General features: G+C 43.6%; 1 protein-coding gene across 2 annotated transcripts in view; it reads right to left on the minus strand.

Moving 5' to 3' along the window:
* LANCL1 (LanC like glutathione S-transferase 1) overlaps positions 1–16672 on the minus strand; it is a 44391-nt gene extending 27719 nt beyond the window's left edge. Inside the window, exons 1-3 of one of the 2 annotated variants that reach the window (XM_070619831.1) lie at positions 15348–15595; positions 13833–13936; positions 13031–13148 (exon numbers count right to left, since the gene is read on the minus strand). In XM_070619831.1, the coding sequence (XP_070475932.1) occupies positions 13031–13091 (61 nt within the window). In that variant the 5' untranslated portion in view covers positions 13092–13148; positions 13833–13936; positions 15348–15595. Of the gene's footprint in view, positions 1–13030; positions 13149–13832; positions 13937–15347; positions 15596–16375 lie in introns of those variants that run through there. The other variant, XM_070619829.1, reaches the window with a different exon arrangement.
* Between the last annotated feature and the right edge of the window lie 2198 nt (positions 16673–18870).

Consider the following 18870-nt stretch of genomic DNA (forward strand, 5'->3'; position numbering starts at 1 on the left):
CTAAGATATCACCTTACACCCATTAGAATGACAAAAATATCTAAAACTAATAGTAACAAATGTTGGAGAGGTTGTGGAGAAAAAGGAACCCTCATACACTGCTGGTGGGAATGCAAACTGGTGCAGCCACTATGGAAAACAGTATGGAGATTCCTCAAAATATGAAAAATAGAACTACCATACGATCCAGCCATCCCACTACTGGGTATTTATTCAAAGAGCTTGAAGTCAGCAATCCCAAAAGTCCAATGCACCCCAATATTTACTGCAGCATTATTTACAATAGCCAAGACATGGAAGCAACGTAACTGCCCATCAACAGATGATTGGATAAAGAAGATGTGGTGTACATATATACAATGGAATACTACTCAGCTGTAAAAAAGAACAAACTCGTCTCATTTGCAACAACATGGATGGACCTTGAGGGAATTATATTACGTGAAATAAGCCAGATAGAGAAGGACAATCTCTGTATGACTCCACTCATATGAGGGAATTAAATAATATAGACAAAGAGAACAGATTAGTGGCTACCAGGGGAAAGATGGGGTGGCGTGTGGGCACAAAGGGTGAAGGGGTGCACCTACGACACAACTGACAAACAATAATGTACAACTGAAATTTCACAAGATTGTAACCTATCATTAACTCCATAAAAATTAAAAAAAAAAAGTTCGCTGTAACTGCACTATAAGGTTTGGAAAGGAGTGTGTAGAATGGTGGATGCAGGAGGAGCAGTCAGAAGGATGCTTCAGGCATGCGAACCAGAGAGGGTGGTTGCAGCAGAGGTGAAGCGAGACTGAAGTGGAAAGCTATCTGTCTAGAAGGTGAAGTCGACAGAACCTGGTGGGGAATGACGGATGGGGAGATGTCCAAATGACTCCCAGGTGTTCAGCTTCAACAGCTAGGTGGGCAATGGTGCCATCCAGAGATGGCAAACTCCTCTAGGGGAGGGCCAGGTCTGCGAGGGAAGATCAGCTGTATCCATTCATAGACTCATCCCCAAACACAATTCTATTCTCTACAGGGCACTTAAAATAACGAGGAAGAACACTCTGCTGGCTTCGAGGAGAACCACTATCAGGACTGGTCATGAGGCTCCACATTGGATGGAGTTGAATGTAGGTAGGAGATATGTATGGAGTTAAATCTTTCTAATGTTTTCTTTTTCATCACAGAATATGCCACTTAATCAAGAGTATTCTTGGGCTTAAGTTTGAGTAGCAGACAAAATTTTCTTCAATACTGTTTGCTAAGCAAAAAGCTGAATAATGGAGATTTGCCTCTTTCTTCTACCCTTCTACCTTTTCTTCCAGACCAGAAAAAGACTTCAATGAAATTTACATTTTGATTGTATTTAATTGTAAAAATCTGCCAGAGATTGTTTTAGATTTTGGAATTATCATTATTCTTTTAAATGAGAGCACTCCCCCTCTTTTTACGACTCTGGATGAGTTTTGACACATTCGTTGGTATAAAATTTGAGTTAAATATTCTTTTATTTCTTAGCTGGCCCACTCCATGATAACTACTGTCATACGCTATCAAAACTAATGCTTTTTGGTCTGAATTTTACCATCTTGTGACATTTGCTCATACATATCACTTAAACATATTGACGCATTTTAGAAGAGAAAGTAATCCATATGAAGTGAGATATGCTGAGAAACGAATAAAGCAAAATCTAATTTATTATTTTCCCATTAATCCTAAAATCATTAAAGGTGATCAATAAAGTATTTGGGATAACATGTGTTTAAGTTATGTTCTGTTAGGTAATGAGTACTTTCCTTCAGGAACCAGAGATTATTCCTATTTTGATGGTCTTAGGTCATTTCCCAAAGGGGAAAAACGAAAGTTGTTATAGGTATACCACCTTGGTTTTACATGCAAATACAGATAAATTTAAGTAACACCAGTAACAATCAATAAATGAAGTGCCTTTTAGAATCAAGTATACGGACGCCGGCCCCGTGGCCGAGTGGTTAAGTTCGCAGGCTGCACTTCAGTGGCCCAGGGTTCACCAGTTTGGATCCCAGGCATGGACCTACACACTGCTCATCAAGCCATGCTGTGGTAGCATTCCACATGGAAGAACTAGAATGAACTAAACTAGGACATACAACTATGTACTCAGGCTTTGGGGAGGGGCAGAAAAAAAAGAGGAAGACTGGTAAGAGATGTTAGCTCAGGGCCAATCTTCCTCGCCAAAAAAAAAAAAAAAAAGGAATCATGTATACGAAGTCAGTAATCTTTTCAGAAATAGCATGTTAATTCTTTAGTTATTCACATCCTTAGAAGCTGACTTGGTGGAGAAAGAAGAGACGGATGTGGGCAGAATATCCCCTCCCTTCCAGGGAAAAACACCATTAAGGAGGAGCAAGTATGGGTGGTGTGGACTGAAAGGGAGCTCCCTCTGTGGGAAGACTGAAACGGAGCAAGTGCAGAGAGTAGTCCAGGTGGTGGAATTACCTGATCGAATTCCTATGGACAAGAAGCCTAGCTCAAGGCCCGCTTAATAAAGCTGTACTCCTCAGGATACAAACTGATAAAAACCAGACACAGAAATTCAGATTTGATGCTAATCTATTGTTGGTTTAGAGGAGTAGTATTCGAAAAAAGCATTTTTCAAAGATAAATTTGGCCATTTGTGTTAGTCCAGGTCCTCCTAGATGGGCCTGAATGTGCAGGACTGTATGAGGGAAACGGCTCCCAGACACATATACCACATGAAGTATGATAGAGGGCATCAGAGAAGCAACTACATGCTTTGGCTTGGGAGTGACACCTGCCACCTCCACCTGCAGCCCCTGGACCAGAACAGGTAGCTGCACCTAACTACAACATGGTTGAGGCCTAATCCTCCCAGGAGCCCAGAAGCAGAGGGAACGCCAGATATGGGTGTGCACTAGAAGCACCTAACGTGGGGCCTGGCAGCAGAGAGGAGGTGGAGGGGAGCCAAAGCTTGGCCAGGTCAGGCCTGAGACGTACATTAGACACCCAAGTGGAGAGGTCAAGGAGGCAGCTGGATCTACGGGTCAAGAGTTCAGGGAAGAGAGGCTAGACCAACGTGCTCCAAATGTGCGAGGAACGTTAACCCAAGTAGTTAATGATCCCCCAATGTACTTCAGGAGCAGCTGGACCAGAAGACTCATCAATCCAATGCAGGGGGAGTTGCTCTTGATTTCAAAAAAAATCAAGAACCCACTTATCACCTCCACTGTGGTCTGAGCGGCCAGAAGAAACTCAGACACCGATCACTTTGATCTTGTAACTCCTAGAGCCTTTCTGGCTGCTCAGAACTGCAGTGGCCAACGTGACAGCCTCTAAACTTAGGTATCTGCAGAAACTTAAGTTAATTAAAAGTAAACAAAACTTAAAATTTGGTTTCTCAGTCACGCTAGCCACATTTCACATGTTCAAGAGCCACATGTGGCTGGCGGCTACTGGTGGACAGCAAAGGAGCTCTTCCACCACTGCAGAAGGTGCCAAGCCAGCACTGCTCTGAGCACCAGGGGCAGATGCCGTTCTGTGTAAGCAGCTCAGGGATTCTGCTGCTGCCTCAGAATTCATCCTACAGAGCTCTTATTTTGAAATGTTGACAACTAATCTACTTGGAAGAAAAAAATATATACTGTGAGGACCAAATAAATTCTACTGTAACAGGAATCCATCTGGCTTTCGGTACAGAAACTCTGAACTAGATTTTTCTATTCTGCTTCCTTCTGTAGCTCCTACTCTGAGAAGGGAGGGTAAACTGCTTAGGGACACCTCAAACTCTGCAATTTCCTTACTCAGCTACTTATCCCCAGTAGTACTATAAATATACTCAGCTGTTGAGAAGTAATTAATACCAAGCCTTTGAATTTCTGAGAGATCGTTAGTTCTCTTCATCTTGACCAATCAAGACCTTGCTGTGTCTTAGACATACACGGAGATGATAAAAATCTCCCCAGATGTATGAGCCTCCCCAAACACTTCTCCGTAATTCTGCATTTGGAGATCACTTCTCACTATTTGTTGTAAAACCCTGCCATGGACCTTCAGCTCTGCAACCCATTTCCTTGTAGACCAGGGGCTTTTAAAGACTCCCTGCATGTGCAGTGGTGGGAAAGGTCATGCTCAGATGGTAACTCTCCGGAGCCACTGGAGACGCTCAGCCAACACCCAGAACAGGTCTCGACAGTCTGAGTGATATGGAGACAGGAACTCCCTAAACAAGGGGTGATGAGTTGTTCCGATCTGTTTCAAAAAACTGTTCCCTACTTGAAACTTTAAAAGCTCATCAATTACTATGTTTTTTCCTTTCAGATTTATGAAAACATAAGAAGTAAAAGTTTTCTCTCATTGGCCCCATGCAGTTTGATCACCTGGTATTTTCTAATGCGCTGTTTTGTAACTGTGTCTCAATTTTGTGAGTCAGTGAGCATGTGCATTTCCATTTCTTCAACAAAACCACACTTGTCTAGGGCAGGACGCCCATTCCCAGTGGCCGCTGGTACTGTGCGCAGTGCTCTCCACAAAGCCCCTGTGTGACACCGCACTGACTAGTCCACTCACCAGGTCGTCTGATTAAAGCCGAGCAGTGTGAGCTGCTGGCTCTTCAAATCCTCCAGGACTGTTAATACCGGTACTCCAGGGAGGAAACTAGCTGTGACGCCACACCCTTAACTTAATAATGTTGCCCCAAACGAAGGAGTGGAAAAGAAACTAAAGAGGCAAATGAGCACTCTGAAGATGTGTCTTCTTTCCTCCTTTATCTATTTCCAGAGTTGACTATCCAATAGGAAACGAGATTAAAAACAGAAAGGAGACATCATACTTTCCCCCTCCTTCCCTCAGTGCTCTGCGTGTACTGCTTCGTAACTGTCCACTTGGGACGCGCTCCTAGTCCTTTATCAGACCACCATCACAGATGATAAATCCTTCAGCACAGAGTGATTGAGCGCACGGGCTCAAGAATCGCTGTCTGGGATTGAAGCCTGGGCTCTGTCACATACTAGCTGTATGATCTTAACCCATTTACTAAACCTCTCTGTGCCCGAGCATCTTTATATGTAAATGGAAATAACAATAGCTACTCCATAGTTACTGTGAATCGTGGTAATCATTACAACAGTCCTCAGCCCACAGTAACTACTCAATAAATATCCAACCCTGAATGCCCAATGGAACCTCAATGAGTACTGAATGAGTGGCTTCATCTCATCTCTAATGCCCGGCCTAAAGGGACAGAGAACACAGAGGGAACCATAGTCCCTTCCTGCTCCCTGCCTCTTGCCGGCACTGGTTCCTCTGACTAGAGAGGCTGGAAAACGGTTCCCTCCATGGCAGCCATGTGGCGTCTCCCCTGAACTTCCTGGGAGTCTCCCTATCCTCAGGCTCTCCCTTCCATCTCCTGTTTCTTGCGGTACCCACACCGTGGGCTGTCACGATGCTCTGACTGAGTCTGGGGAGGTAAGTTCAAGGCAGGGGGCAAGAAGGTCTAAACAGTCTGCTCTTTATCCAGCTTCACCAATTATAAAGTGGATACTCGGAGCCCTATCTAATTTCTGAGTTCACTTCTCAATTGCATCACAGGAGGCAGGGGAAGAGATGTTATTGATTGATCCCTTCACATTCTAACAGACACGAAACGAGTTGAATTCCCACTCTTTCCCCATTCCACCTAGCTGTGTTTAAGTTACTGTTTTTAGTTTGCACAGGTGGTAGCTAGAGTAGTAAGCAGGACACTCTCAGTTTGTTCATTCATTCATTCAACACATATTTATTTAGCACCAACTGTGTTAAGTGCTGAAGTAAATCGGAATGAAAAACGACAAGACACGGCCCCAGCTGTCTGTAAAAATCAAATTGCTTAGATATGGCTTCTTTCTTGCCCTCCTGCCAGTTCTTCTCATCTACCTACTCTGATCCTGCTCTCTGTGCCTCACCCAAGCACACTGGTGGCATCTAAACCCTGCTGTTGTTTCAAGCCTGTGTCATAGCAACTTAAAATAAGCTACAGTACAATGACATCAACACCACATAAAGTGCAGGCAGAAAGGAAGCAGGCGGCACCCCTGGTGCCTTCATGCACCTAGTGCTCACTGTGATGGGCGTTAATAAACCCAGTGTAGATCCACGTCCTTGATTCCCTGTGCTTGTCCCACCAGCGTGGGCTGGCAGGCACAGGTGCTTCTCCTGAAGGTGAAGGACACTTGGTCAGAGCTCACACTAGACATTGAAATGCTGGCTCTAATGAAGAGTGACTTAATAAGATCAAATTGCAAAGAAAAGACACCTGGCCAGAATGGTTCCTTTCAAATAAGTCTGGTATCAGCAGAAACTAAGACCCACAGGCTAAAGCTCAAAGGCTATACATTTGGCAGATGAGAGGAAAGGCATCTTGAAACACTTTCATGACTTGCATTTAGAGTGCAAGTTAATATTACTCCAGGGATTATGCTGCATATCCTCTTATTTGAAATGTTATCTAATACTTGAAAAGAGGAAATATATGCTGATCTGAGCCTCATTAACTTTGTAGGTCGGTTAGAGAAGACTGGGTTGCGTCTTTGAGAACTAAAGCCCCCAGAGTCTTGTGAGTATTTTTTCCAAGTGTGAGCTGAACATCACTTCCCTTAGGAATCATCACAGTTAGGAGTGGGGAAAACAAAATAAATGAGGGCCAGCCTGCCTTCCCTCGCTTTCTCACAAGGACTTGCGAGGTCGGCCACCACAGGGTTTACGTGACTTTTCTACTGTTATCTGCATGGGAAGCAATCCTTTGTATTAAACGCTCATTTCTAAAGTAAGACTATCTCATCTGCTCATTGAATCCTTTATAATAACAATTCCTCACCAGTGTGTCATGCTTCCCATTTTGTAAGGCACTTTAAAACCCCCTCCCCGCTAGAACCCACGATCTCCCTGGGACAAAACCCAGTGCAGCCCAGTGGCAGGTGGCGTTATGCTCTCGTGAGTCCCCAGAGATCCCTGGATACCACCTAGGACCAATTAGTGCTGGCCATCAGGTCTGATCCTAAGGGGCCTCCATGCCTGCTATTTTTCTGCACCGTCGGCTGCTATGTGCAGATACACAGAACACTTCCTGATGGGGCACCTAAAGAACCAAATGCTTCCCACGCTGCGAGGACACACTGTAAAGGACTCTCGTAAATCTACCAGGACAGGAGTAAGGCTGAGAATGAGCAACCCAATGCTTATTCCTGGCACATGAGATACATCAACATCATGATGCATTACACTTCAATGTACTAAATTTTGTAAGGAAGGATTTTGGTGAAACGAACTGAGGCAGTTCACTTAGAATACCGCTTATTAACAGCTCCAAGAGCTATGGTTTGACTTCAGACTATGGGTGATATTTCACATGAGAAGATCCTCAATAAGCCTTTTCAAATACAAGCAATTATGAGGAACAGCTTCTGATTTGGCCCAGTCAATACTCGATCCTGGAACCACAATGAATCTATTAATTCAGGATTAGGAAGGGGAAAATACTTTCTATAGAACAATGCTGGACGTTTCATTTTTCTAGCTGCAAACGCCCATAAATCTTCCAGGGTTTACTTTATGTCCAATCCCAAATAACTTTTTCCCACAGACTTTTAAACAGTAAGTACTCCTGCCTGGCTAACAAGCCCTGTTTCCCTCCTTCTTTCCAAATTCCTTTCATGTTTCATCAGGCTTATTCTGATTTTTTTTAAACACTTAAAACTGACTAGTCATTAACTGTTTCTAAAAACTTTGTACAGTCCGAGTATCATCATGTTGTCATTGCCCAAATTACTCCATCTTATAGCTTATGTGTAGATCTTCACTTATAAAGTGTATGGAGTAAACCCAAAGGGAGAAGCGGAGCCTAAACGCGCACACATGCATGCGCACACACACTCCCTCACGGGGTAAAGAGCAGGGCTCTGAAGCCAGGCTTGCTGGGTTGAATCCTAACTTTGTCACTTACTGGCTCCGTAACCTTGAACAGGGACTCAGCCTCACTTTGCCTCAGTTTTCCCAACTGTGAAATGGGGGTATGAATAGTATCCATGTCATGGAGCTGTTCTGAGATTCAGATCAGTTAATTAATGCAAAGCACTTAGAGTGATGCCTGGCATAGAACATCAGTTACTCGTATACACAAACACACTCTCTGGCTCCTGTCATTCAAATGTCAATCCAAGTAACATTTTATTGACAAGAATCATGTTTTAATCTCTACTGTCCTTCAACAGTCAAATGATCACAAAACTACATATTGATGATCCTCATTCCCTTGGGAAAGAAAAATTTATTCAGTATATTTTATCACTGAAGTATTGAATTCTTGTTTTTGAAAATTAATGTATAGTAATAATTTGTTAACACTCAATTACTGCCTGAAAAATTGATTATTCATAACACTTCATTCCTGGATAAGCATGAGACAGACCAGAGTGACTTATGGCAATATCGGCCTCATTTGCCAATAGGAGATGGCTGTGAGACTTTTAAACTCTTTGCTCCTTTCTTTCCTAGGGCCAAGGCATTTTACCTCAAAGTCAGGAATACAGCTTGTACAACAGCTCTATGACAAACCACAGGCGTACTACATAGGCTTCAGCAAAAATGATGTCTGAATCCTATTAAAAACCTATGGTAACCACTCCCATCACTGTATGATATCTTCTACTTCCATTTTAAAATAAAAGCCAAGACATTTCAGTTGTAAAATAGTTTATAAAGTGAACGTACAGTATTTTCTAAAGCAATGGTTGCTTTCTTTTAAATTTCTACTTAAACCTGTGTGTATCCCCCTTACCAACAAGGCATTCTGCACAGGGTTTTCTGAAGCACATAAAACACTGAGGTGCTCCAGTGGAAATTCTAGGAAGGACCCTGTCACTATCAGTCTCAATTTTTGCTGAAAAGATAAAAAATGGGAAAAAATGATGGGAGTCCAGATTTTCAGTTTTAAGTACAGATGCAACATTAAAAACAAACGGGCCCTGCCTATCTTCACTAAAACTCATTTTCAGCGTCAAGTGAACCACAGAGACAAGTCTAGGCTCAGCACAACTGAGGCATCAGGAAGCCGGGCAGCCTAGCTTGCTGCTTTCTTATCATCCTGTGGTAAGCAAACAAGAGTCTGAGGAAGGGGATAGGGGGCGCAGAGAGCTGCTTAATCAGGCAGAGAGAACATTCATGTTTCACAGCCTTAAGTCTAGAACCAGCTGTAGTCTCTTTCTAAATTTAAGTTATACTTACCTCTAGAAAAATTATTGGCTTTCCTATATTACTTTCTCTCTATGGCAGGCTGTACAAAGAGACTATTACTTATTGAAATGAAGAAAAAAAATTCAAAATGAATAAAGGCGTTTTGAATCAAAATCCAAATATGAGTTTCACTAGAAATACAGAGCAGGAAAAATATTGCTCAGCAAATTTAAAAATATTTTATAGACAAAAATTCCCAAAAAAGTGGATGGAAGTTAGAGATCCCTTTACAGATGAAAAAACTGGGGCTTGTTAGCCAAATGACTCATGCTTGGTCTTATCTCAAAATCCACTCTCCCCTTTCCTTTAGTAATAGAACCCAGCTAACAGACTACATTTACCATCCTTCCTTGCTAACAGGTGACTATGTTCCAGCCAAAGCAAAGTAAGTAGAATTGAAATGCTGAGTGGGACTTTCAGAAAGTCTTTTTAAAGGGAAAGAATGCATTTTTCTTTACTTTTTCTTCCCTCCTGCAGCCTAAAAAGCTGATGCAATGGCTGGATCTTCAGCAGCTATCTGGCCAAGACGTAGAAGCTGGTGGCTGAGGGAGGATGGAGCAGAAAAGAGCTTCGGTCATACTGATATCCTGAGGCCACTATACCAGCCCTTGATGCTGGCCCCTGGCCGTCTTTTACATGAGAGAAAAATAAACTTCTCACTTAGGCCACCGTAATTTTGATTCTTCTGGGTAGATGCAGCTGAACCTACTCCTTTTCCAAATCCTAAGCCTATACGAATCACAACTGACTATCAGATCATACTTCTACCGGGGAATGAAACTTAACAAAATGGGACAGTAATTTAAAGTTCTAACTAACTGTAATAATCATGCAGTTTTCTCATACAAACTATGTAATAATATAACGATAACTTGCAAAATCTTTGACTGTAAACTGACAAATGTTCAATAAATATCAATGTTGAAGAAAGAAACAAAGTTCTAAAGATTTTCTACAATGAACTAGTGTCTCCTAAAGTAATGTAATTTTGGACAAGTTAGCAACAAGAGCAAACAATAAATTAATACTTAAAAAATTATGACCCTAAATTTTGTGCTGAATAAAGTTAAAGAAATATAATCCCTGTTTTCTAAAAACTATCACTTTTTGAAAGACAACATGGGATACAGACAAAGTAACATACAAATCTATACATAACAATATAAACATTGCTTTGAAACACAACACCAAGTATTTTTATTGTATTAACATGTTTGTGAATGCATTTTTTCTTCTTTTTTGTTTGGTGAGGAAGACTGGCCCTGACCTAACATCTGTGCCTGTCTTCCTCCATTTTGTACATGGGATACTGGCACACCATGGCTTGATGAGCAGTGTGTAGGTCCATGCCTGGGATCCAAACCTGCAAACCCTGGGCCGCCAAAGCAGTGTGCCACTATGCCACTGGGCTGGCCCCTTTGTGAATGTGTTTTTTAGTAATAAAATTGCAGTTGTGAACGGATGACACTTGGTAAGATAGAACACAATGGGAGAAGGTACTAACATTGTGATTTTCTGTGGTTGAATCAGCATTAGTTTCTTACGCAACTCAGAGTTTTATGCTTTTCAGATTTTCTCAACACTGGCACAGGAAGGCATTTTACTTATCGAAACACTGGAGGAGACAGTCCATTTTATGTGGGAATAATGGCTTTTTAACAGTGCTTATTAGAAGACATTAGGAACCCTGCCTTGAAAGCCATTAGCAAATTTATCTAGATTTTATGCTACATCATAAAAGAACCAGCAACTGAAGACATCCTAAACTGCTTAGTATGCCAATTTGCCATTTAAGCTGTTTCCAGGAACCAGTAATGAGTGTCATAGATACTTAAGGATAAAAAGTTGAAGGACATTGGCAATTCAAAGCAGAGGATGCCAGAAACCCCATACTGCTAAAAAATTTAGACAAACTTGCATTTTACTTCGGAGTGAAATTTGTTTTCTATTTCCAAGGAAAGTATAATTTTAGTTTCTCAACCAGCCCTGGCAATAGAGGAGCCTGACTGATGGCTTTTTGTAACATCATCAAACTATTAATTCAAACTTGAAATCAATTCCCCCTCCTTCCCACCTAAAGCAAGGTGCCTTATATTACGTAATCATATAAGCTCACCTGGACGTCGAGTTAAAGGTTTAAAGCATTCTTTTTTTAATCAGTTACGGAATTAAATCTGGCCATCTGTCTCAGTCTCCTTTTTTGCCAGGAATGACAAAACAACAGAAACTCCAAATACATTAGGAAAAGAGCTATAAGTCTGTGCCTTATTACAACATGGAAATCAAGAGAAAGGTAAAGATAACTGTGCATTGTACTTGTTCTTTTATTCACATTCTTGTCATTTTAAATAAAGAACGGTAATGTTCATTAAAGAGCTCAATTATCAATTAGAGCCACCTGGAGCAGGGAAGATAATAAACGACAACTGTTGTTATAACATCCCCCTTGAAGGACTTTCATTTTATTCTCTTCTTAACATTTCTTCTGTTAAGCTTCTAAAATCCACAAAAGTCATAAAACTATGAGAGAGACAGCCTAATATTACCTAGTCCGTTTGTCTTATTTCATAAAATATTGACCTTAAACGTCCCTGAGAGATTATGATTTAACTCTTGATTTTATGTGCCCTCCCATGCTCTGAAGGACGGACAGAATCAACTGCCTCTACTGACAGAGGACTGCTATTAGTAAACTCCTGTCATAAAAAACTCAAAAAGTGCAGTCCATGGATGACCATCAGCATCAGGACTGCTGAGGTGAGGCTTGCAAAAGGCAGATCCCTTGGCCCTGCCCAAGACCCAGAGAATTGGAATCTCTGCTGTGAGGCTCAGGAACCTGCATTTTATGACAAGCACGACTGCCTTAAAATCAAAATCCTTAAGCTGAAAATCTGTTCCTTCTTGTCCACTTCTCAGAGTAGCCAGGGACCCCTCAGTCTCTGCACTGTGCCTCCTTCAACATCATAAAGCTGTCTTCCTGTCTCTGCACTGGGAAGCTCACTGTGCCTCCTTCAACATCATAAAGCTGTCTTCCTGTCTCTGCACTGGGAAGCTCACTGTGCCTCCTTCAACATCATAAAGCTGTCTTCCTGTCTCTGCACTGGGAAGCTCACTGTGCCTCCTTCAACATCATAAAGCTGTCTTCCTGTCTCTACACTGGGAGACTCACTGCAGTTCTTCAGCTTTCCTGCTTTGCTTTCTCTCACCCTTTTTGACACCAGTGTACTATTTCTTCCCAACTTTTCTCCAGCCTCTCAATGACAGGCAAACAGTGGATGCAAACCAACCGCAACGACCATCTGGAAGGACAGGTTCACGGAATCTACTTTACCCTGTGCTCCTGTATGGATCCCTGTTATGTGGTAACTCTTTAAAAACTGACATTTCTGGAAATGTTTTATTTCCTGTGATAAAGTCTCCTCACGTTTGTTTTATGCACTGTCTTTTGGGACTTTTTCCAACTCTTCTCATTGAAATTCCATCTCCAAATTAACTACCTAATGCTGAACATCACTTTTTCTCCCCACAAGTACAGCAGCCGTCCAAATTTGTGTCAAATACAAATGCTGTGAATGTGCTCACCCCGCCCCAAACTCAGAGCACTGCTGAAAACCCAGAGGACAGCCAGGTGAGGCCAAGAGCGAAGCTTCTCCTGGCAGCACTCACTCAGGTGCAGCCACAGGAAGCCTGGCAGACTCCAGCTCTGGGAAGGAACTGCTGTGGCTGCCCTCCACAGTGCGCATGCCAGCTCCCCAGGAGCACCTCCTACCTGTCCAGCCAGTGTAGGCAGTGCCATCCCGAGGATCCGCCGACTTCAGGCCTCTCTCCATTCGCTGAAGCAGCTCTCGAATCTCATTGTTCAAGCGCTGTGAGAACTCAGCAGTCAGCTGTGGATGTTAAGGGGAAAACAAATGTCAAAAATTATGAGCCACTCAATTTCCTGGACCACAGGTTGTCAAAGATAGGAGGATACTTAGTACTTAGGCCATATTTTCCTGCCTGGGAGAAGTAGACAATTATTTTATTCTTAAACAACAAATTAATAAAACTTACAAGTAGTACTGTGCTTTCCTACTCAAGGCAGGAAATATTTTTGTTGTAACTTACATGTTTTACATAAAACTTTTAATTGAATACTAAAGACCACCAATGATAAACTGGCTTACAATGATTTCCAACTAATACGGATGATCTATTATTAAAACCAATATTTTTTATTACAATAAGTCATTTTATTGAATTAAGCACAAATCAGATGTTTGCTGTTTTCAAGCCATTGAATTTTTAGTATTCAAGCAGCAGCAATGTTAATTCCCTAAAGAAACACTCTAGTTGCTTTTGTTATTTAAAAAATGAGGATAAACATTTATAAAAATCCGTTTATACGAAAATGCATAAACATTTTTTAAAAACTGTAGAAGCAGCATAAGAAAAGCAAAACAAATGCACAGAGATCAGGAGCCTCCAGCAGAGCGGAAAGAGTGGACCTGGCATCAAGCGCCCAGGCCCAGCAGCGCCCGCAGAGCCGGCCTCACACACGCTGCAGGCGGCCAGCCTGGCTGCACCCTCACCCGCTAAGAGCCCAGCGGTCTTGCTCAACTCGTAGCTTCTTCATGTTCAGTGACTTCTGTACGTCAGGATAATAACACCTGCCCCACCAATTCCAAAAGGTTCTCTGAGGATCAAATGAGATGGTGTGTCTCAGGTCTTTCCCACTCAAGGATGTAAATATTGATGTTTTCACTATTTTAAGCAGTCCAAGGGTCAGTCACAAGTAACAACTCGGACATGGACTGCAAGCACACTAAGGCTGGGCTGTGGGTTAGTGACATCCATATGAAGGCCCCAGATGCCAGGCAAACTGTGAGGCCCACGCAATCATTACGCTATCTGTCCTAAGGCAACTGAAAAAACCTTTTGAAAGTTCTGTCTACACTGAATCATGAAGTGTCTTAAAAGGTCACTTTGACACATCCCTCAGTAATTTTAGGAATCTCCTGCGATTCCCAGGTTTGGATCTGACAAAGCAGCAAAGTTTCAAAACAATGTTGGGATCACTACAAGGATACAAACATTGTATTTCACCATTGAGGATTGTAAAAACAAACCTAACCACCACCTGTTAGCACTGCCACCTCATTTTTTAAGAGGGAATCTTTAGGGCCAGCCCTGTGGCCTAGAGATTAAGTTGGGTGTGCCTCGCTTTGGCAGCCTGGGTTAGGTTCCCAGGCATGGACCTACACCACTCATCAGTGGCCATGCTGAGGCAGCAAGCCATATACAAAATAGAGGAAGCCTGGCACAGATGTTAGCTCAGGGCGAATCTTCCTCAAGCAAAAAAATAAATATAAAAGGCATCTTAACAGTGAAAAAAGAAGGCAGTGTCAGAATCATTAATAATAATAAAAGATATTAAATTTTACTTCTGAAGATCATTTCTGACAAGGCAAATCAGACTCCCAGCCATCTCTGGATTATTTATTCTGAAGCACCTCTGTGCTCCTTTATTTCATAATGTGAAGAAGAAACACACTGGTTGACGGACACACTCCCATTATTTAACAATTTCTGCCAAGAGGTTAAGATTTCAACAAGTCTTGAAAGGTCTATAAATCTCAATGAGATAGAAAAGTGCATCTCCGCGAGGACATATCACCCTCTGTTCATAGATCATGGATAATCTATCCTCTTGCCTGGCCTTCCTTTAAGAGACCAGGAATAACGAGAACACCTCAGCCTCAGGAAGAGAGGTTACTTTCTATGTGGCACATAACTGCATTTAAGAAAGGTGACTTGCCTGAGAATACTGATTGCTTGTGGTGGACTACAAAATTATTCAAACTCTAGCAATAATTTGACGAGTCTCTAAAAGCTCCTTTTCCTGACAGATGCCAGAAAACAAACCAGTTCCTTATTGAAATCTGTATTAAATTAAGGAGGCCAGCTCTCCAGGGTCTGATCCTTGGCGTTCAACATTCAACAATTTTAGAACTGGTGCACTACTTTCTTTCCGGAATCTGTCCAAAAACCATGTGTTAGGCAATAAATTACATTATTTTTGGGCCAGAGTTTAAATTTATGAATACCTTTTTTCTCCCTTAGAAAGGGAGTTAAATTTGTAAGAAGCATTTAATTTACAAACAGCCTAAACAGTGAGCCAAATTTTATTGAAGGCTTCTGCCCTCAGGATCCATCCTCAAGTGTTCTCCTTGCCAAGTGAGCATGAGGCGGCCTGTCCTCCTGCAAGACAAGACAAACTCTTCAGCTTCGGGATCTGCAGAGCTGGGCAGAACGCACGTCCAAACGGCCAACGGGAAGCCATGTGACCTCAAGGTAAGCATAAGCAGCTTCGTTCGGGCAGTTCAATTTCGGTCTTCAAAGGCTCAGACTGACTCACTGTCTGCGCTTTGCTAGCCTTCTAGGCCACGACTCTTCTCCACCTTTCAGCCCTGCCGCCCGCATCACCGACCCACGTTAATCCACCGTGACGCGCGCTCCAGGGAGAGAACGCGCGCCGCACCGAGGGAGCCGGGCAGACGCGAGATCGATCGCGCAGCCACTGCGCCCCACCTGAAAGGCTTTCTCATGAAGCGAACCGGCAAAATTAAAGAAAACACGTGTGGGCCCCTAAAGAGCTCACTTCCACCTCACTCATTCTTAGGGTTTCTCAACCAAGACTTCTTAAAAAGGCCTGCGCGTCCTCTCGACAGCTACGCCCCCCAGGCCCGCCGTCTCGCGGGCCTCCCCGGGCGGGGGCGGGGCTCGCGGGCAGCCGCGGGGCAGGAGGGCCGGGGGCGGGACGCGGCACACCCCGCGTGGGCGCCCCGCACACGCAGGCCGCCAGCCCCTCTGCTGCGCCGCCCGGCGCTCGCCGCCTGGAAGGCCCGCCCTCCGGCCGCCCGGCCTGCTGCACAGTTCAGCGCTCCGATGGCCGCGGCGTCAGGTCGTTAGGAACGGAAACTACAGGGCCCACAGTTAACATCCGCGAGCGGCAGCGCTCCTCGGCCTCGGCGCGTGCGAGCTCGCAGCGCACCGGCCACCCGCCTTCCTGCAGCCTGGACGGGCCCCGGGCGCCTCAGGCGCTCTTCACACCCCCGCGGCCCGGCCGACTCACCGCGCCCGCGGCGTCGCAGTAGCCCTCGGCCAGCGACCTGTTGTAGTCGGCGTAGGGGTTCGGCAAGGCCCTCTCCGCCATGGTGAGCTCGCGGGCCAGCGCCTACACGCGCCGGGAGGGAAGCTGTGCCGCACCGCGCCCGCGCCCGCACCCGTCGCCGCCCCTGGCACCGCCGGCCTCTCCCTGGCAGCCCTGGACAGCGGCCGCGCCACACTTCCCCGCCCACTTCCTGCCGGCAGGACCAATCAGAACCTTCGATGCTGCCGAGGCCCGCCCCCTCGTCGCTGGCCGTTTGTTAAAGAGACAGGAGTGTGATTTCTGAAGGATAATTTAATTCCCGGGTAGCTGGAGTGGGGATGTATTTTAGAATAACGTGCAAATATGCCCAATATTTCCTTTCTTCTCTTTTAAATTTTAAAAATATGGTTAATAAAACAGACTCAAGTCCAGATGATTCATAAGAATTAGAAATTTCTTAACTAGAGAAGAAAAAATACTGCTTGAGATCTGAACATACTCATATTCCAACTGCTAAGACTGAGTAAAATTGGGGAGGATAATGCGTCTCCAGAGACTTTCCAATATTTTTTTTCATTTCTTAATAAACAGAAAACAAAACACCACCATAAGCAGCAAAGAAGAAGAGGGAGATAAGGTAGCCTTTGGAGATAACTTACGATAATTTAAACCTCAAAGGCACTCAAGAGGTGATATGAGTGCCCAAGGGACAAGACAAATGGCAACTGATAAAATCAGGGAGAACACATGAAAATGGAAGTTAAAGCTCTTAAGAACTTTAATCTGCTCCTTAGCCTACGTTGGACTATAATACTGTATACCCAAGCCCTTTAAAAAAATAAGGTTCAAAAGAGCAGGGCATCCACAACATTCCGTTTGGATGTTTGTCTCCGTTATCTGAAATTTGTTCCTTTCATTTAAACTTAGACCCCACCGGGTACACATTTGCCCCATTCTGTTGCTCAGAGAATTTCGGCGTCTGTTAAAAAGTCAGAGTCATTCCCTCTCGTCTGTCTTTCCTTCCCTCTCGTTTGGGTGAAGGACCCTCGCCCCAAAGCTCCGGGTGTTGCAGCTCAGGCCTCACTCCACCCGACCTTGGCCGAGCCTGTCCCTCCGTGGCTGCCATCCCACACTCCACTTCTGAGCACCTCTGGCTCTTTTCTTTGTTCTTTTGGCTGTTGCCCTCCTGGGGCACTTGGCTGCTTCACCAAATTCGTAGAGGCCCTCAGTGATCTTAAATTGGACACCCTTCCTATTTTAATAGATAGGTATGTGGAGGAGCAACTCATAAGAGGAAAGAAAAACGAATGAGAGGCATTTTATCAATTATTTTTCTTTAATTATTAAAGGCGTACTATTAGTTTATCCATTCACAGTCTTTATATGAGCCATTGAAATCAGTGTGATATCTAAGTAGATAAATGACTACTAGAGGGAGCGAGGCGTTATAGGACCGTAGATTGTGTTTGAGCAGAAGTGAAAGCAGCATGGCAGAGAAAGACGGGAGGAGAGAAGGAAGTAGGCAGAGAGAAGGAAGGAGCATCTTGGGCAGCTTGAAGAGCAGCCTTTCAGAGACAGAAGAAGTAAATGGATAATGTAGTGAGATAGTGTAGGGGCTCTCAATCTCAGCACTATGGACATTTTGGGAGGGAGGCTTCTCTGTTGTAGGGGCTGTCCTGTTCATTGTAGGATGTTTAGCAGCATCCCTGGCCCCTGCCTACTCGATGCCAGTACTACCCCACTCCAAAATGATGGCAGCCAAAAATGTTTCCAGACACTGCCAAATGCCAAATGTCGTTGGGGTGTGGGGGAGAAAAACTGTCCATGGTTGGACAGTTGGACTGAGATAGTGTGACCAAAAAAGTTTAATAAGATTAGATGATTTTATTCCAGTGTTCCCACTACAGATATGGTTTGCTAGAATAAAGTGCTGAAAGAAATTCAGGAGAAACTTGGGGGGGAAGAGAGAGACAGAGAGAGAGCGCGCGCGCGCGCGCGAGAATGTGTGTGTGTGTGTGTGTGTGTGTGTGTGTTTAAATCTCAGGTGCAGAATTGAGCTAATTATACTCTTCCATTTTTAGTACAGTATCATCCATGCATGCAAGACTCTATTCTGTTTTGTTTTTTGTTTTTTAATCCCCATTTCCCACACATTCCTCTCCTCCAGAAGGCAATCACCGCAATATGTCTAATTTATATGTCCTTTGGAAAATGTGTCATAGATTGTGTAGATATGTATTTTTAATAATGCTGTAAATACTCGACAACTTGTAATTTAGATCTGCCTGTGTAGCTCTGTATACAGTTCATTGTTTTAGATAATTGTATAATATTTTCGTAATATGTCTCTATCTCATTTTACTTATCCTTTCCCCTAAGGATGGGCATTGTTTTTAACTTCCACATCACAAATAACACAGCCAGTAATATCCAGGCACATATTCTCAATGGATCTGGGTGTGAGTACTCCTGAAATA

Source organism: Equus przewalskii, chromosome 5 (assembly GCF_037783145.1).
Source record: "Equus przewalskii isolate Varuska chromosome 5, EquPr2, whole genome shotgun sequence".
In the NCBI taxonomy this organism is placed as follows: Eukaryota; Metazoa; Chordata; class Mammalia; order Perissodactyla; family Equidae; genus Equus; species Equus przewalskii.